Here is a 20,093-nt window from a genome sequence, read left to right as displayed (position 1 = left end):
ATGTTAAAATACTGTCTCAGGTGCATGGGCTTTGTTTTTCTGCCAACAGAAAACATGGTGCTGCCGCCCTGAAATAGCGCCTTGAAACACACGGTGGCTCTTCCTTGAGTCGTGTTGACCCTGTGGGGACACACGGTAATCCCGGGAGAGGAGTGCGTATGGAAACCACTGCATTAGCACAGCATTAGATCCATTTAAAGAATCCAAAGTCTGAAATCAAGCAGCCTACAACCCGCTTTTCCCAAGCTCCGGAGCTGCTGCTGCCTCGAGCCGCCGCCCTCCCGGGGACCGAGGCTCCCCGACGGGCCGCCTGCAGCCCTCCGGGCTCCCGGGGTGGGTCGCCCCGCCCTGGCCCAAGATGGCGGCCCGGCTTCGACGCCGGCCTCCCGGATCAAATATGGCGCCGGCCTTTGGACTACAAGTCCCAGAAGCGAGCGGGGGTGGGGGGCGGCGCGGCGGCCGCCGCCCGAGAGGGGTAAGCGGAGGGCTGGTGGCGCGGCGGCGGGCGGAGCTGGCGCTGCCCTGGGATGACCCCCTCTGGGGGTGTCGGGGCTGCGCGGAGCCGATAGCGGGGCCCTCCTGGGCCGGGCCCGCACCCGGGCCCGCTGGGAGGTAAACGGCGGCGTGAGGGGTCGGGGAGGGCGCTGGGCCTCGGCCGGGCCCGGCAGCCGCCTGGGTGCCGCCGTGCGCGGGGCTGCGGCGCTGCGGCGCGGGGCTGTGCGGGCAGCCGGCCCTCCTCCCTGCCGCGGCCCGGCGCCAGCGGAGGCTGAGGCGGCCTGTGCGGGGGCTCCCCGCCGCTGGCGTGGCCTCGGCGGCGTCGGGACTGCCCGCTAATGGACGGCCCCAGGCCCCAGCTGGATTCGGGGGCGGCCGGGGAGCGGCCTGGCCGCGGAAGCAGGGCCGGCCGGGCGGGGGGAGGTCTGGGGGTGATTGACAGTCACTTGTTCTAAACCCCCGCCATTAGCCAGAGCAGGGCCGCGGTGAACAACACACGGCGCGGGTGCGGGGCTTCCCTTTGCCGGGTGCGGGGAAGTTACTGGCCTGGGGCTGGCCTTTTGGGAGGCGAGGCTTTCTCTGCGCTTTTCCCTAAAATAGGTGTTTCGGGAGGTTTTTGCAAAGGAGTGACGCCTCTTCTTCTCAGCACCGTCGTCATGCCGTGGTGTCCTGGGGTGTATTTTTGCTTGTGTGGCTGTCGAGCTACTTCTGGTGCGCCCTGGTGCGAAGTGGTTTCAGGACAAGCTGGTTTTGCTGGAAGTTGTGTTTAGGCTTATTCGCTAGGCCGAGGGGCAGCTACGAGGGGCTCACGTGAGTTCAACTTAAGGCATATTGAGCTTTAATAGCTTTTGCTTATAAGCCCGAAATACAGCTTGTTATTTAAACAATGAGGAAGCTGAGACAGATTGATGTCGCTCAGCCTTCCTTCCTGCGTTTTTGTTGAGAGAGATTTAATTATTTTTTTCTGGAAAAAAGAAAGAAAACACCTTATTTTTGTGGCTTCAATCACTAAGCTGTGGTTTTCCCACCTGGAAAAGAAATAAGACTACAAATTTAGTCTATAAGCTGGTGCCAGAGATGCTGTGACTGTTAGAACCTCTGTTTCCCTGTCTTGTTGGCATTGTGGTTTGAGAAAAGGCAATGCCTTAATAAACGGATTCCTGTCTGCTTGAAGGAAAGTGGTTTTCCAATTCCTTTCAAATAGCCTTATCATAAAGTTGATGCAGCATGCAAAAATAGCCTTTTCTAAAGCACTTGAAAGATCTGATAGCTGAATTCAACAGGGCAGAAAATAGTTATTCAGATGGATAGGGTTCGAAAATTAAATGGCATTTATAAACCTGAAGGGGAAAAAAAGATACAAGATCGCTTTGTAAAGTCCCACTTTGGGTATCACTTCGATAAAGGTTTAAATATCTTGTATTTATCTGAAAAGGTTTGAGTATCTCGTATGCGGTAACTTGTGGAGAAAGAATGCCTGGTGTAAGTCGTGACCTGCGCCCACAGCCTCCTCCAGGCTGATGTAGCTGTGTGTAAGTAATGAAGCCTGCCCTTGCTTTGGCAGGCACTCCATGCTGCCCCGTCACGTGCAGAGGCTGGGCAGAGACTGGGTCACCCACTGGAACGGTTCTCAGATACTCGCCTTGAACAGCCCAGTTCCCAGCTGTATGAGATGGGCCGGACACTGTCCCTGGGCCTCATTTCCACTTCCTGTTCCAGTCGATTTCTCAGCAAACTGGAGATTCCCTCCATTTTTTGGACCTTGGAGACAATTTCAGAACTGTAATTGGCAGCTTGATAACTTCACGCAAAGTTCTTGCTTTCACCTACCTAACCTCAGTATGAAATCTGAGGGAGAAGAACCATTGTCAAAGAAGAGAAGACTCAATGGCCAGCATGGTACTTCAACTCCTGAAGAAGAAACAAACTTCTTTAATCAGAAGGAAGCGTTATGTCTTTCTGTAGCACAGAGCGAAGAAAAACGTAGCAACAAGAAAGGTAAAAGATACTCTTTGCTTATTTTCCTTGTTTATTTGTGGTGCTGAACACCTCTAGCAAGATATAAGCAACATCACCTGCACCTTTTGAGTTAGTTTTTCTTGGCACCTCTCTCAAGAAAACATCTGTCTTAAAAATGTTACAGTTTTGCAAGGCTCTTTAGTCTGTAAACTTGTGCTTTGTGCTGTCAGACAGTCTGCTGGAACTAGGTTCCCTGTGCTCGGTGATAGGACGCAGTCAGTTGTACGAGGGATTGCCTTTCTGGGGAGTCCTAAGCTTGGTTCAGAGAACTGTCTCTCAGGTGCCTGTCACCAGAGCGTGTCTGTTAACTGGGGAACTCTTTGAAAGCAGAAAGATTTAGCTAACTTGCCGTAGGGCTGAGCTGGGCTGGCAGGTGTATGGCGTCATTCCTTATACTGTACCTGAGCTCATAAGCCCTGCTGGACCTGGATTGGCTTCTTTCTGAGCCAGTTGAGTTCTTTCTCTGTGACCTGGAAAACTGGGAATTAATGGACTCGGATTTAATGGTGTTTGCTTCCAGTGTGATTGTGCGGTTTTGTTTTTACAACTGTATTCTGCCACTGGTGTGTTAGCAAGGTTTGTGTCAGGCCGTGACTGGCAGAGCAAACAGCAAATGTGCTTACCCAGATGAACGCAGTCAAAGTGCAGAGATGTCTGCCCGACTCGGTAACAGACTTTCATGAGACTTCCAAGTGTCTGTATTGGCTTATTACAGATGTTATCTTCTACATAGCATCCCAATGCTTTACTGACTATTGTGGATATTAACAGTTTTGTCTACTATGAAACAAAGAGGGGCACAGTCAAAATTAAGACCCTCTTGCATAAATCACTTCTGTAACAAAATAAACTGTAAGTTGTGTTACGACTGGATAGTGTGACAGATGCCATCAGGATCCCAAAGGGATTTTTGGACCCAAATATCCATAAGACTTAGAAACATCATATCCATCTTCAGGAGCTGAAGGAAGAGAGTTTGCTTTGTGCCTTTATTGCTGCGTTCTCTCTTAACCCCTCTTGGCATACCTTTATCTGAGAGTGTGGTTAGCGTTGTGGTCCCTCCTAGTTACAGCTTGTTCACGTATTGTACAGATTTTGATTAAAGGTACCCTCTGAGGAGCGATGTGGCCTTTCTGCCCCTACAGAAACAGTATTTACAGCCTTGCTGTGTTCACTGCAAATAGTAGATGCAGTCCTGAATGCTGTAAGGGCAGCGATGAAATGCACCACCCAAACAGGGCTGGGCCGATACAAACAGCTATAGCTGCAGTCTGCCGTTGGTCGGTAGCGCAGATCACTGGACCTCGGCATGCTCTCAGATCAGTTCGGACATAAAGGCTGAAAGGCATCTTTGTTCATGAGTTTAGAAAGCGGAGAAAATCTGAAAAATAATTGGACACTTAATGGTGGGCAGATATATTCTTATAAACTTTCATATAATGCTACTAATACGAAGTATGAAATGAGGAGTGGCGGAAAGGCAAAGTAAGCCTTTTCAGAAGCTCTTGTTAATTCTGAGGTGTATTAGTTTGTTGATTTCTCAGCCTTGCTGAGGGAAATGAGGTTCGCTATCAGTTTTAGGACCCCTGTTAATGGACCCTGTTGCAGCTTACGGCTGAGTTTTTTCAGACTGAAGGCAGGCTACAGGTGTTTGATTTGATTCCTGACCCTTTGTTAGTCATGGATCGAGAGACCAACAAGATGCCCATACATTGTTCTGAAGGGTGTATCCCAGACTGACATACCCTGTCTGTACTGCAGAGGCAGTGGCATAAGGCAGCATAAGAGACTATGTCAACAGACTGGATTTGGCTTATCAGTTTGACAGCCTTTCTACGGGAATGAAGGTGGTGTAGTCTGACTGCAACCATCTCCTTAGAACACTCCAGTTCCCTAATTTCAAAGCAGTTTGAAATCCTGGCCATGGAATGGTTTTGTGCTGTGTTTTGGGGTTGGGTTGGTTGGTTTGTTTTTTACCGTTGCTTATGTAAAGCTCATCTTAAACAGAGGGTCTAAATCACTGCTAATAAAACAAGCTTTTAGAATTGCTTAAGCAATTTGAAAGACAAACAGTTGTCAGTTGAATGATTTCCAAGAGCAGTAAGAAGTCATATGGTGTATTACATAACTTTTTCTGCTTCATGTGCTTTTAACAGGAACCATCAAAAGACACTGGGAATATTTCTGTCAGCACAGTAGAACAATGAAAATCTTGGAGAATAAAGAAACTGACCAAAGCAGTACAGAAAGTGAGGCAAAATTTGATTTTACAGTCATGTCCTACAATATCCTCTCACAGAATTTGTTAGAAGATAACTCCCACCTGTACAAACACTGCAGGCAACGATTGTTAATCTGGACGTACAGATTTCCCAACATTCTACAAGAAATCAAACAGCTGGATGCAGATGTGAGTAGGAAACAAGCGTGTGGATGTCTGTTAAGAACTGATAAAGTGGAGTAGCAAATTCTTGCTGTTCTTTATTTGGCTAGGTGGGCTGGCTAGTGCATCCAGCTGAGATTTTAGTTATGTCATGCTTAACAGTAGTTTTGATTTATACTTAGGCAATTAGTGTGTTCTGTGCGATCCGAGCTTACAGCAAAGGCAAACTCTGCAGTGTGCATCGCTCGTAGTTGCCTTTTCTGTACGTAGTTTCCTGGAATGGTCTTTTTGACGCGACTTTGATATTCTGCTGATACACTGCAATTTTTTTCATGATTCCAAAACCTCCTTTCTGCACACAAATCTTTCTCACTCTGCGCCTAGAGCACACCTGAGTGCTGTAAATAAGGCACTGAACGTAAGAACAGCTATGCTTGCATAGGCCAAAGGTACACCTAGTTTGGTGTCACGTTTGTAACAGTAGCTAGTGATAGATGCTTAGAGTAGGAGAACAGGGCACCTTTCTCCAGGGTAGTCTCAGCTTCTGGGACTGTACAGTTTAGGAAGCTCCCAAGCTGGACACTCTCTCTTTAATTGTGCCAGAAGTTTAGTGCAAAGGACGTGCAAGATTGAATAGTTGGGTCGTTATTTGCAAACAACTTTGCGAGCCCGGCTTTCGTGGAGGAAAAATAGTGTGCATTCACACAGGAGGGTGAAATTAAGGCATCCTCCAGGACTGGCATTTTCTATGTGTGTGACTTTGATTTCATATTTGTTTATGTAGTAGTTACACCAAGTGTCTGTGTGCTCAGAGAATCAAAAGTCCCTTTCTAAAATCTGGCTGCTCATCCTTCACAGCCATTTGTTAGTCCACGTAATGGAGAACTTACAATCATGTCCGAATCCTTTATTTGGAAGGCAGACTCAAATGTTTACTTTTTTGATTGTATGAGGACTGTAGTGATGAAACTGCTATGTGGATTTCCATTTTCTTGAGATTAATGTTCAGGGCTGAGAGGAAGATGCAGGTGTTGGTATTATTCATGTGAGACTGATCCAAACGTATTCCTGTCAGGTGTTCATTTCTCTTCTAATCTGGTACTCTGCACCATTAGACTTGTCAGCCAGCTTGACTTGTCAGCCAGCTTGCTGTTCTCTACTGAGACATAACTCGGAACTTCTGCTTATACTGAGGTCTGAAAAAATACCTTACCATGTTCTTGTTTGGTTTTGAGGACACTTATCACTTACTGTTAATTTTAATCATGTCAGTAAACTTTCTGCTTCAGTTGTTGTTCAGGCCAATAAAAGTTTGGTGATAGAATCCAACCTGTTCATGTCAGAAAACTACTGGAAAAATCTAAATAGCTGTAGTAGGGAAGCCACAGAAAAACTGCCAGGTGCTATTCGAAAAACACAGTTATGTTGGTATGTAGCCAGGAAGCTGGAGATTAAAGTCCCCTGCAGGCTCTTCCCTTCTTCCTGATAAATTTATACATACTGTATGTGTGTATGTATCTTTACAGCAAGATACATTAGTGGACTTTCTGGGAGGAGCATTGGGCAGAGAGGCTCTGGTGAGGATCTGCCTGGTGCTCTTAGTGGTAACAGACAGTTCTCCAGGACGGAAGGGTTGGAGCCAAAGCCAGTCCCTCTAGCAAAGAGCAGTTCCGCTCAGGGTACTGACTAACTTCTGCAGAGCCACACAACGCAGCACAGGGGTAAAGAGGCGATGCCTCGTATTGCATGTATTGAGTCATGGCGAGCAGCTGCTGACAGACCCTAGTAGGTGCAGGTGTCCTTTGTGTAGAGGAATTTCTTGCTAAAGGATATGGACTTCTAACTGATTCATTGCTTTGAGCTGTCTGTAAGTTCAAACCTTAAAGTGAAGCAGAGACTTCAGAATATTGCTTGAGATTTGGTTCGCCTTTGAGACCTTGAATGAGCTAGTGTCAGCTGGGTAAGTGGAGTCTGTTGCTGCAGTTCAGCAAACAGTGCTAACTTGATACCCTTCAGAAACTCAGGCCTTCATCAGAGTCCCAAGGTGGCTGTAAATCTGTGTGCAGGGAGAAGGTTCCAAGATGCTCGGAAGCCTCTTAATGGAGTATTTTGAGGTTGATCTTTGGTTCAGGTTGTTGTAACATGGAAGCTTGTTGTCCACTCTGTAGTTAATGAAAAGTGTGCCCTTGGCCTCTTCATCCCACTGCTCTGGCATTTAGCCCTCCCCTGAACTGCTGAGAGTGTATTAGCAGGTCACTATTTTGATTAAATTTAATTTCACATCTGAAAATCTATGTCTATCTGAGAAAGGGTGGGAGGAATTTGGGTCCTCTTCACAATCTAAAGGAGCATTTTCTACAGGAGAGTGAATCCTTTTGTGGGATTGTGGAGGCAAAAAGCCTCTGATTTTATTATTTTTTTTAATACCTATACAGACTGGCCCATAGAGATAGAATACAGTAGTATTTTGATGTACATGTATCTTCTAATTGTAAACTTTTGCCTTAGGTACTCTGTTTACAAGAAGTCCAAGAAGACCACTATAGAACAGAGATCAAGTCAAGTTTGGAATCCATGGGTATGGTGAAACTCTTGTGACCAATGTATTGTCTTCTCCCCTGTCCCAGTACTGTTTTCCTCAAAAAAGCTCTCAGATTATAGAATGGAGTCTCCTGCCGTGACACGCAACAGTGCTGCGTACCCCCTTTTATAAATTCATGAAGTGCTCCCTTGAAACTACCTTAGTGTTTTCTACCAGTACTCCTGTTGGGTAGTTCTAGGGTGTGTTTTTTGGGCTTGAAACCTTTCAAATATCAGCACTAAATCTTATCCGTGGTCAGTTTGTATTCTTTAGTTTTTATGCTAGTAATGGCAGTCAGCCTAAATAGCACTGCCTGTCACTGCCATGTGAGTTTATGGAAGGAACGTGTGGCCAGGGGTGCGATTCCATGGTGGTTTAAACTGATCTAAATCTCTTGTGCCCTACGCCTCCCTCCAGTCCCAGGGCCCTGCTCTCTTCCTGGCGCTGGTCTGATGCCAGGAGGAGCAGGTTCAAGTGGCAGCACTGCACTGCTACTTTTTTCTTTCTTGGTTAGTTGGAGGTAGTCTAGCTCCTGGAAGTGAGTGTTTGTGAAGAAGGTAGAGCTATGGCAGTCCTGATCTAAATCCACTTGAAATGTGAAACAACGCCGTAACGCCAGGCTCGTGTGGGCACCTAGGCTTCCTGCTGCTACACCTAAGGATCTGGAGCTTGCTGTAGCTCTTCCTTTTCCCCTCCTAGCTCCCAGATGCATGTTCTGCCCCTTCTCCCAGACTAGCTCTGGCACTCACTAGACATTTACCTGGGTGAAATCCACCAGTCCAGCAGAATACCATCCAGACTAATTTTATTTGCCTGGCTTAGTTTTCTCTTGGCTTACTGAGTTAACAGTAAGTGCCACAACAAGTGGCAGAAGCACATAGCATAGAGCTGGGAGAGAGGAGTGGGAATCCCCTCTTCCAGCACTGGTGTGAGCTTGGAGGTTGACTTGCTCCATGGGTCTATACTTCATGGATTCATATGGCATGGGCTGGGCAGAGCAATGTTTTAAAATGGCAAAACCTAGATATGTTTCAAGATGGTTTTTTTTCTTACTAAAATCTGCATTTCACCTCAACGTAAAGCAAAGAACCTGGCAAATTACTATTTTGAGGTGGACCTGTTTGAACTCTGGTACTGTCATTTGCTAAGTGTCTCAGTTTCCCTGTCGAAAGCTTGTTCTTGCTGCTGTCTGGATAATTACATAATTGTGTAAATATGTTTGAGACCTTTGTTCTATGAATCATTTCAGTGGTTTATGACTTACAGTGATTATTGCTTTTGATTGCAATGCTTCACTGATATAATTCTTAAACCATTGTGGTAACATCCAGAAAAATCTTCAATACAGAAGTCCACTTTTATGTGACTTGTGGGGCTTTTGATTTGTTTTCCACATGAGGAGAGAAGAGCGTGCCTGTTACCTTAGAGTACGTAGATACCTTTTGTGATGTGTAAGTATCAGACCAGGTTTCCTGTAGTATCTAAACTGAACCTAGACAGGACTCTTGTGTTCACTTGTCTGTGCAAACTTCACGTAGTCTTTGGTACTTCAGACTGGGTGTTGACTGCCATGTGAGAAAAATGCATGAGTTTTTTCTAGTTGTTTTTTAAATAATCTCTATTTTATGTTTTTAATTGCCTTTTTGCAGGGTATCACTGTGAGTATAAAATGAGGACAGGGAGAAAACCTGATGGCTGTGCGATTTGCTTCAAAACTTCCAAATTTAGCCTGATTTCATCAAACCCCGTGGAATTTTTTCGCCATGATATTCCACTCTTGGACAGGGACAACGTTGGACTGGTGTTGCTTTTGCAGCCTAGATTTCACTGTAAAACTAATGCTGCAATCTGTATAGCCAATACACATCTGCTGTATAACCCAAGGCGAGGGGACATCAAACTGACCCAACTTGCAATGCTCTTGGCAGAGATCGCTAGCGTTGCCCCTCAGAAGGATGGTACCTTCTGTCCAATTATCATCTGTGGTGACTTCAATTCTGTTCCTGGTTCTCCGTTGTACAGATTTATAAAGGAAGGAAAGTTAAATTATGAAGGACTTGCTATAGGGAAGGTAGGCTGTGCTTTTCAGTTCTCAGGGGGGAAAATGAAAGTTAATGCTGATCAAAGAGAAATACTTGAGTGGTGCTCGCGTGCTGTAGCTGTGATTATTTCCATTGCAGTACCAATCTTGGTGCCCTTCATGTAGCCTGCAAAGCGAAAGTGACTGTGGATTACTGAAATAAGTTACTTGAAATTAGCTGTGCCTTACAGAATATTTTATCTGCTTCTAGCATTCTGAAATGAAAAACTTGCAAACAAATTAATTGTTCTTGAAATGTAGTTACCCACAAGATGATTGTATTGCTGTGTTTGTCTCAGTTTTTTTAAGTAGGATAAAATAACCACTTAATCAAATAATTACTGTGTACTCCACGGGAAGATGACTCTTACTTTAGATAAACTTGGAGTTACTTGGAGTAAAAATACAATTAGATGCTGAACCTGAACTATTTCAGGTTCGATGGCTTTTGTTGTAAGCTCCTGTATGTAGCTGTTAGATGTGTCAGATGCTATTAAGTAGAAAGTAACTGGCACACATACAAGGAGAAAACATGAAAAAAATAGCCCCACTGGTGTTTGTTGCTGGTGGGTGGTTGTTTCAAGCCCCACTTTGATTTGACTTGCTTCCAGAAGAATAAGTGTCTTGAAGATAAAGTAGGTGTCTGGTAGGGAGCTGTATATACTCACTCCTGTTATGCTGCTAAAAGTGTTCTTGATAGCCTTTCAGCTTAGTGTCACAAGAACTATCTTGAGAAATTGAGTAGCTGCAAAAGACTTGTTAAGAGTATAAGGGGTGGTATTTTTACAGAGATTTTCAAGCCATTATAAAAGATTTATTCTAAGGGGCTGGGGCTTTTTTTTTTTGCTTAAAACTTTAAAACGTCCATTCATTTCAGCTTTTTTTTGTTTGTTGGTTTTGTTCTTTGTTTGTTTTTTTTCTAATGGGATTTCTGTCTGAAAAAAGTTCATGTTGCCTTTCTTAGGTCTCTGGACAAGAACAGTTTCCAAGGGGACAGAGAATTTTATCTATTCCAATTTGGCCCAAAAAATTGGGTATTTCACAAAGCTGTGTATATGAAATAAAACAGCAACAAAAAGAAGAAAATGCAGGTCAGTTTCTGGGTTGATGAATTCTGTGGTCCTCTGAAAATATCATTCAGGAAAACAGTTGTTCTGTTCTAGTGGGGGAAAACCAGTGAGTCTTGAGCTTGCAGATCTTCCCTGATGGTCTCAGTAGAGTGTAAAGTTCTTTGTTCACATAAGCATTTGCAAATTTGAATCTTTAGAAGGTAATAGAACATGCCATGCAGGAGCTGGTGCAGAATAGCTGAGCTACTGTGTTTGCATCCTGAAAGCCAGTTGTGCTCTGACTGGGAGGAGAGATACGGAATGGAGCATGTGTGCAGCATGAACCTGCATTCTGCTTCAGTGTTTGGTTATAGTGCAGGCACTTTATGGAACAGGTGGGAAAAGCAAGTGATTCCTTGCTCAGTATTACTACATCTTGCATCCACCATTTTTTTTTTTACAGAAACCCCCCCGATTTTAAATGAATGGGACATAATTTGAGTCTTTGGAGGGGTTCTTACTGATAGAACAGAAGAATTTAATCCAGCTTTCTGAATAGTATCTTGCCTACTGCAAAAAAAAAGTCTACCTAAAGATCTATTTTCTGTAGCTTTTCTTTTCTATAGCTCTTCAATATTGGTCTCACCTACATCCTAAATTTACATTATTCAATTTACATGTATTTTTATTTTGCAGGTGAAAAATTGGAATCAGCAAAACTGGACAACACTCAGGAAATTGTAATACCATCTGAAAAGTATGTGTTTGGGGGGGAAAAATGGAAGCCCTTGACTGGTTCCTAGTTTTGGGGGTTTGTTGTGTTTTTAGACCAACCTTGTATGTGATTCCAGATGTGGATACAAGATACTCACCCAACCCAGTCTGCCCATCCGGCAAAAAAATCATCATCCTTTTAAACATGAAAAGGCTGATCAGAGAGCAAAAGATTAGAACTGGAACCAAGGAAGCATGTGTTCTTGCGGGGAAAATACAGATGATATTTCAGAATGCAGAGGCGAGGTGTCAGTGCTGTTTAGAGGGTACTTTCTGTCTGCTCATGAAAAGAATGCTTTTGGCATTTTTTATCGCTACTTAACATGAACAGGACAGCTTGCTCTGTAGTGCTAGCGTAGGAAAGCTGTGAACTTCAGTCTAGTTGAAAAAACATGTTTTGGGGGCGGGGGGCGGCGGGGAATGAATAAAAAACCAGCGTTGTCCAGCTGCTTAAGTGTGGCACTTCTCTCTGCTGTTTTTGAGATACTGGTTTGTGGATGCTAATCAAATCCTGTAATACAATGTGAAACTGGGATGAAGTAGGGAAAGGAACTGGAAAGATCATAAAATCTTCCTTATCGGGAGTTCTGTGGGAGAATTTGAGTTCTTTGAGACCCAGAACTTTGGAGTATTATGGATTTGGTAGTACAACTGTTACTCAGATCAAAATATTTGCTTGTTAAACTGAAGGACAAAGCTACCACTAGACTGCTGAGAAGGAAGATGTAACTGCTTTTTGACAGGAAGAACATGTTTCCGTTTACCACACTGGTAAAGGCACATGAAGTAAGGCATAGAAGGAAACTGCCCTAACTGTCTGTGTGTGGTGTCAGGCTCCAAGTCAGCCATTTCTTACCGGAAATGAGAACTTGGTATCGCTGCAGACAGCTGTATTAAAACCCTCCGTGATTCTTGGTGATCAAAAACCTAAGTAATGGCATTTCTGAGAAAAGAAGCAGATAACAAGACAGGAAGCCCTGTTCTACAGTGTAAATCCATAGCATGCCATGTGCTGTACGCTGCTTGCAGGGCGTTTTTGGCTCATCTTAAAAAGGATGTCATGTCACAAGAGCAGAAATTACTGCTCTTGGGTGGTGTACTAACGGGCATGTTTGTCTAGCTCTTCTATAAATCAGGCAGGTAACGTGCTGATTTTTTTTTAATTGCTTGGTTTTTAACCAGAACACATTGCAGTTCAGGTTCAAAATTCAGCCATGCAAGGTGAGGCACGTGCAGCTGAGGGATGGATGATTTGCAGAGCTGATGGGAGCAAATGGCTGGGAGGGAGAGAGGAGTTCTTTTGCTGAAAGGTGCAGTTTTGCAGTTTGCTTTCAAGATTGAAAAAACAGGTGAGACAAGATGGGCTGAGAGGAGCAGGCTGACAGATGATGGGGAAGAGACAAAATGGGAACCTGAGTGGAGGAAAGAAGAGTAGGCATAGCCTAACTTGAAAGCACTTGATAGTTTTAGTTTTGAGGGGGAGCGTGCGATCCAAACAAAAAATTTCTCTATGTGCTGAAGGGGCTGGTTAGATGAGTTCATGCTCTCTTGCTTTCATATAAGCTGCTGTCATGGGCACTTCGACCCGTGTGCCAGGCAGAGATTGCTGAATGAGGACGCGTGAAATCTTACAAAGCGTAGATGGGAGGGAAATTGCTTGCGCTCTCTCTTTCTCTGTGTCAGTTAAGCCACTTTTGATAGGCTTTTAGGTATCTGCCTTTTACTTGAAAAAGCTGCCTGTGTTTTGCTTTCAGAGGCTTAGGCCACTAAAACAAAAGGCTATGGAATTGATTGCATGAGAGAAATGCTACTTTGCGTATCCAGATCATTAATTTTGTTTGTAACCAGGAACTATCTGGTATTTCTTCATTGCTTATTGTTTCTAGGAAAGACAAGAAAATAAAAGTCTTTTATTTGACTCCTGTTTAGGTTGTCTTCAAAACTGCAGCACCATTTTAAATTGTCTTCAGTCTATTCTCATTACTTTCCTGAAACTGGGATACCAGAAGTAACGACTTGTCACTCCCGAAGTGCTGTCACTGTAGATTATATTTTCTATTCTGCAGCGGACAACGATACTGCTACCAAGCCAGGTAGAGAAACTAACTTTAATTATTTTTTTTTTTCACAAATGCTAAATGGGAACATTTGGATGCTGATCTAAAGAAAATGTAGTGATAATTTAATCCATACGAAGTACCTCAGAGGCTCGTGGTAGTGCTTTGAATGTCAGTTGTCGCCTGAGAAACACGGCTGGCCTTGTCAACTCACCACAGTTGGACTTGTAGTGCCACACAGGGCAAATTTTTTTTCCACCTGCCTGAACATTCCTGTAGTTGCCATCTCAGCATGGAGACAAGAGCTGAGGCTACAGGAAAGTGGCAGTGTAAGTAGGACCTGAGAAGTACCGCTGTCGGTAACGCGTGCAGGACCTACCACAAAGCAGTATTTCCAATCATCTGACCCACAAAATGGGGAATAGCCATTTGTCTTGTGCATTAAAACTGATAAATGAACCGCTTCTTAGAAAGTTGCTTTTCAGATAGTCTTGATGTGATAGCTGTCAAGTAAACGACCTCGGTGGCCTTGGCTCTGAGAGCAGTCACTTGCACATGCCCAGTTGTCAATTCTCTTGATTGCAGTTGCAGCTAAAACTCACCAGATGGTGCCAGAAAGACACGGTACCTCTGCGGGTGTATTTCTTGATGGGTAACACAGTGCTACCCTGTCCTGCAGTTGTGCTCTTGCCATGGATACTTCCAAGCTGTGCGCTTCCCATGTCATCATGAGTTCTGTGGTTTATGCCACCGCCAAAGGTCATGGCACAGTGCAGTGCTACCAGATACCTGGCACTGCAGAACTGGGAACAAAGAAACCTGGATTCCACTCCTGCTCCCACTGTAGACTGCAACTGATTTTTATAAATGAACGTTGTTTTCAGTATGTGAAATGAAAATACCACCTTTATCTCTCAGACCTTGAGACTAGATTGTTAAAATTCATTGAGTCAGTGCACAAAAGTCTTGTTTGTTGTAACTTGCCCAGTAAATGCTATCTTAATGTAAACTATCGAATAAAAAGCTTCACAATACAGAAATAAAAGCTTTGACTGAAAAACTAGGATATGAGAAGTATCTAAAGGGCTTCTGAATGCTGTGTGATTTAATGGCGTGCTGTGTGATTTCAGAGTGCATCCCTGTGCAAAATACAGCCCTAATTCACCTGCTCATACGTTTTGTTGCACTGTCATTGCCCCAGCAGAGCTATAGCATTTTTTCTTTCTGTGCTTGTTTTTCAAATAGATTCTTCACTCCACGTCAGAGTACAGAATGCGACCAACCTTGAATTCTCAGAGTAGTTTAAACTGGTGTAGATTTTATTCATTAGTTCTTAAATAATAGTCTGGATTTTCAGTTTTCTGATGACCTGGGCCTCTGTATTAAAAGCTGTCGAAGTCTGAACAATGAGTATTAAATGTGGTCTAGGCTGACTGATTAGTTTTTTCCATTTTGTTCTTTTGGAAAGTTTTTGTGCTTCAGTCTGTGTTATGCTTAGCCAAGTATTTGGTTTGGTATTTGGGATTTGCTGTGAAAGCAGGGCTCACTATCTACCCGAGTCCTGCAGGACTCAGTTGTGCTGGTTCCAGAGCGCTCTGAGCTGACGTTAACCACTGCATGCAGACCAAACTGCTGCTTTGTAGACAGGCAGGTACTGGGCCAAATGATAAATCTGGCTCGAGAGCTGGGTGGACGTGTGCTCTAGAGCTACTGAGGCATCTTTGCAGTAAAAAAGTGTTTCTGCAGAGCAGCAATAAACAGCTGCTGGGTTGTTAGAGGGCTGGAAAGCTGGCAGATGGCAAAGGAGTGAAGCTGTTGAACTATCCAAGGAGTTTAACAGTTGCTGGATAATCTTTTAAAATATGCCGATGGTAAGCCAGTACCAGGTTCAGCCAGGAAGTCCTGAAATTGCTGATCACTTTCATACAGAAAATATTTTTGTCAAAGTTACAGCTGCTGTTTGTGCTGGTCCTGAAAGCACCCAACCTGCTCAGAATCATCTCTGCACTCTGAAAGCAACAGCTAGGGTTGCTGAATAGCTGTCTTGCTCAAAGAGAGTTCAAGAAGTCTAGAAGTTTGACATATCATGGAAGGATCTCATACTCAATGGAATTTCTTTCCAAGTTGGAAAAAGCTTGTTACTCTCTGCTGATGATGATTTTTCTCTGTGTGGTTTGTTCTTTTTAATGAGGACACTAATATTCCAAGTACAGTGTAATAAATAAGGTGTAACGGTAGCAAGGCTTTGAGTCATCTTCCCCTCTTCCATGAGCAATTTGGTGTTTCTTGTGTGTGTGTGTGTGGGGGGATTATTTTGTGGTGTGTGTTTGTTTGTTTTAGGTGATTGTAGGAATAGGTAGCAGGAAATAAGGGAGGAAGATCCCTTTCCTACGATGAACAACTAGGAAGGGAAATGGCAGAAGGCTTTCATCCTTATAAGCAAGAGTTCTGCATGACTTGCCTGCTGGAGAACTGTGTGCTTGAGGGTACAGAAATAAAATGTTATGTGAACCAGTAACTCTCAAAAGGTGATGAATTTTTGCAAGTGTCAGCTCTGTTTAGCAATGCTGCTGTGCTAGAGTGCAGGTCTGGATTGTGTGAGGCTTTTTTGGGTGAGTTAGAATGAACAAATAAATCCCTTTTCTACCTCATTTGTCCCTCCACAAAATGGAGGGGTAGTGTCTTTTTGAGTACTTTGAGCTCTGTTGTGCGAGTAACAGTAAATAAGAATTTCTGGACTACCTTATTTGTGATTTTGCATGGAACAATGATGACTTCAGATTATTTCTGTCACACTGTTTTCCTCCTCCTGCATATATATGAATGTGTGATTTTTAGCCCGTGCTGGTGTACATTTCCACCTTTTTTTTTTTTTTTTCTTTCAAACCAGGAGCAGAGGATTCTTTTCATGGAGGTCTGAAACTTCTTGGCAGGCTGGCACTTCTAACAGAGAAAGATCTTTGGACTGTTAATGGTCTTCCCAATGAAAATAACTCTTCTGACCACCTGCCACTGCTAGCAGAGTTCAGGCTTATTGACCGGTAATATCCAAAGGACTTTTTGTGTAGGTAAAGTTACCTTCACCCTCTCTCTTCATGTGATGACGAGTATTTTTTTAAAGGTTAATTGAAGCACTGCTGGTCCGGTTTAAATAAGCTTGCATGCATACTGACTTGTTGGTGTTGTGTAAAGTAGACTTTTTTAAAAGATAACTTTTTTTTAAAAAAAAAACCCGACAAACGTTTAAATTACTTTATGAAGTCTTCAAGGCAAAAAGAAAAGATTTTACATTGGCTTCCTCTTTGATAAGGGAAAACATCTGTGCCAGTCTCAAAATGGCATTATTTTTCACAGAGATACTGTAAATAGTTTTTATTGTAAATCATAATAAAACTGATTATTCTGACAACTGTATGCTGCTTTTAAGTAAAGGGGAGTGAGTTTGGGTGCATGCCACACTTTATAATGAACTGAAAATAATGTTCTGTAGACCCTTTATGTAAATACTTGTGCAAATCCCTCAGTTACCCAGAGCGCAGTCAGGGCAGAGGCTGCACGACTGGACTTCCAAAGGAAGAAGGTAGCTTTGCAGCAAGGCAAATGTTTCTGTTCTAAAAAGTTACTTTAACTTCTAAAAGCTTAAATATAAGTAGTGTTTGCTGGAATCTTTTTAGAAATATCTGAAATGAAACCACATTTAATGAGCATGAAAACTTACAGGGAACTTAATTCATCTATTGTAGGAAAACAAAATCAGTCCTCAACATGTTGAGGCTTCATAGATACTGAACAACTCCGGGAAGGGTTTTTTTTTTTTCCACTGAGTTATTAAAAATGTCAAGTTGTATATAGAAATGACAGATCCTGAGGAGTTAAATGAACAAGATTTTATAAACATTCTGTGCAAAATATGATTTACAAAATAAAAAACCCCAAAGACTGAATAAGAAACTTGCAGGGAGTGCTGCTGAACAGGGGAAGGTGGGTAATAGGGAAGTTCTGCTATTTAGAATAAGCCTTAACTTGAGCATCACTTCTCAGGCTTGTGTAAAGCCTCATCTCTGCCAAAGTAGAGGTTTCACATCAGTTCCATTTTCTTTTACACCGAGAAGCACTTACTTAGGCCAGGTAAAACACCTAGTTATTTACAATGCTGGTTTAATTTTTATGCTAATTTAAAAGCAAATGCTGATCAACTGTTTCCATACTTGGCTTGTATTCAGCTGTGACACTTTAAAATGGCCAAATTCCTCACAGGACTAAAGCTGGCCTTCTGAAAAAGACACCTCACTTCCCTGGTAACCACATGAAACCATTAAGGCAGTAAGATAGATTTGTTCTATTTCCTTAGTGTATGTTATGATTAAAGGACTGCAATAATTTGCTTTCCTTTACAAAAGGGGAAACTCATCTCAACTGTTTTCCCCCATTTTGAAGACAATAATACAGGAAACAGGCCAAGGTACTAGTGAAAGGAAAAAGCAGAAGCTGCTTGACATGATACAGTCATCAATGGTGCTAGTTCAGGGGTGTTCATTGTTCTGTGACAGTGAATTTTCAGGGTTTAGAGATTTCAGTCTTCCTTTGTTTAACCCATTGCTGGTTAGCTATAGAGTGGGGTTAAGGACTTTATGTTCAGTGATTTGTTAAATACCTCCCTCATTTATTATTCTGCAATCTTAAAAATTCTGCTGTAGTTCATTGCCCTTTGTCCTGTCTTGAGTTTGGAAACAACTTTTAGATCTCTTCTAGAATAGAAACCCCTGTAAGTCATTAAAAAAAAAGGACTACCATGATGTTTTATTAAAATTTCATGCTGTGCATAAACATACAAGTGATTAAAAAAACCCCCAAAAAGTCATGCATGTTTTCTATGCTATTTGACCACTTTGCAGCAAGTTAGAAGAACAGTCACTAGAACCACACTTAAGACAAATGCCATCATAAGCAAGTTTCAAGAGAGTATTTCATTTGAACTTCAAAACAATTTGTCACACCCCTCTACAGCATTAAAAAGTTTCAGTATAAGCTAGAGGTTAAGAGAAAATAAGCCAATTGTGCTGGACAATGGTAAAAACTACATACCAACTACCATTACTTGAGCTGAAGTAAACCATGGTTTCATAGAAAAAAAAAAACAAACCTTGCAACATACCAGATAACCTTGTGCTATAGGATACAGCTCAAAGTAAGTTTTTCCACATCATTTTACCCATGAGAAATCTAAGGGATACATGAAAAAAAAAAAAAATTAGGTCACAAGACACTGAGCAGCACAAAGTTTAAAACAAACTCTGCAGCTGAAGTCAAATTACACAAGCATTTCTACCAAAAGAGTATTTCCCTCTCCTCAATTTTATTCCTGAACCAAAAAACATGCTGTTGTGAACACAGGAATGAAAAAGTTTGCAGAAAGAGGGACAGGAAAGGCCTCCCTGTAATTGATATGGTCATCTTGTGTAAAGAAGCACCATACATTTGAAAAGTCCTCCTTCTAGACCTTCTGAAGTTTAATTAGTAGAAAGCCTTTCACTGGCTGTAGAAGGTTGCTGGGTCTCGGTGTTGTCTCCCTGTCCTAGGTAGGTGAGATTCATTGACTTTTTTGAGCAATGAGGTCTGTGTACAAGCAATCGTCTCCTTCTGTAGCCATTCCATTGCTGGCTGATGTAAGTGTTCTAGGAGCTGAAGTCATTCAGTTGAGTAGGCATCATCATCACTGTGTCACCCTGTCCTGTCTTCATCAAGATCCCAAAAAAGTAATTGCCCAGGAGGGGAGGTACACAAGGCCCATGGCAGTATTATCTGTAAGCACAGCACAAGGGTAGAGGCTGGACTTGTACAATAATCCAGTTTCTATTGAGGCACCTAATGAAACAGTTTCAGAAATGCAGCACTCAAATGCTTCCAGAGACCTTCACTGATGGCAGACCCCAGTGACAGCCTTACTGCGTCCCTTGGGGACGCTGCTGTCCATCACAGGTCCTTCGCTAAGCCTTAGAACAAGAGGGCCAAGCAGGGAGGAAGCAGGCAAGCTCGGTTTTCAGCTATTTCAGACGTACAGTTTAATTTATTGCTCGGGTTGTTCCAATACAAGCTTCCTTATTCAGGTCTGACGAAGCCCTTGTTACTCCAACACGTACAGGAAGAACTCCCTACAGCAGCATGGCAGAAGGTTAACTTCAGCCTGCGATGGCTGATCTTAATATAAGACGTCAAGGCATCACCATCAGAGACTGCTCAGCCTTTCAAAGACAAGGTCCAAAGTTATGCACATAGGTTGAAAGAAAAGCATATAGACTCGGGTTAGGAATTCTGACCTTTTCTCCGTTATTCCAGGAACGTATGTGAGAAACTAATAGGTGAACACTTCACTTGTCTCTACAAAACAGCAATCTCTACGTTTTGTGCTTCAGCAGTGTAGTCCAGAAAGGCAAAAAGCTTGTGACAAAGTGTAAAAAAATTATGAAAGTTTAAAAATTCACTATTCATCAGTTATCATCATTTAAAAAAAAACCAAACCTCATATCTTGCCCAATAAGATGCCAGTGTTTAAGAATACACTTGCATATTACTATTACGTAACATCTGTCAGCAACATGCACAAAATAATAACACAGGTGGCAGTAAAACATCCAGTGCTGTTTTTATACTACCA

The 20,093-nt window shown here is 42.9% G+C and overlaps 1 protein-coding gene across 2 annotated transcripts; it reads left to right on the top strand.

Moving 5' to 3' along the window:
- ANGEL2 (angel homolog 2) lies at positions 1 to 16,792 on the top strand. Of its 2 annotated transcripts, XM_086460623.1 has the most exons (9): positions 1 to 20; positions 2,060 to 2,493; positions 4,671 to 4,924; positions 7,406 to 7,475; positions 9,128 to 9,549; positions 10,523 to 10,649; positions 11,304 to 11,364; positions 13,311 to 13,474; positions 16,329 to 16,792. In XM_086460623.1, exons 1-9 carry the CDS (start codon positions 1 to 3, stop codon positions 16,481 to 16,483), a joined length of 1,707 nt encoding a protein of 568 aa, XP_086316749.1. In that variant the 3' UTR covers positions 16,484 to 16,792. The 2 variants fall into 2 exon arrangements, with proteins under 2 accessions (XP_086316749.1, XP_009950493.2); XM_009952191.2 differs by lacking the exon at positions 1 to 20 and having other exon boundaries at positions 1,894 to 2,493.
- Positions 16,793 to 20,093: the final 3,301 nt, after the last annotated feature.

The sequence above is a fragment of the Leptosomus discolor genome, chromosome 2, assembly GCF_034619465.1.
Source record: "Leptosomus discolor isolate bLepDis1 chromosome 2, bLepDis1.hap2, whole genome shotgun sequence".
NCBI classification, from domain to species: domain Eukaryota; kingdom Metazoa; phylum Chordata; class Aves; order Leptosomiformes; family Leptosomidae; genus Leptosomus; species Leptosomus discolor.
This window is presented reverse-complemented; position numbering and strand designations above follow the sequence as displayed.

Bases quoted from the DNA above. Each gene is read 5' to 3' on its own strand.
- ANGEL2 (XM_086460623.1), top strand. From the start codon at position 1: ATGTTAAAATACTGTCTCAG. The intron at 2,494-4,670 runs GTAAAAGATACT...TGCTTTTAACAG, and splicing joins AAAACGTAGCAACAAGAAAG to GAACCATCAAAAGACACTGG. The intron at 10,650-11,303 runs GTCAGTTTCTGG...TTTATTTTGCAG, and splicing joins ACAAAAAGAAGAAAATGCAG to GTGAAAAATTGGAATCAGCA.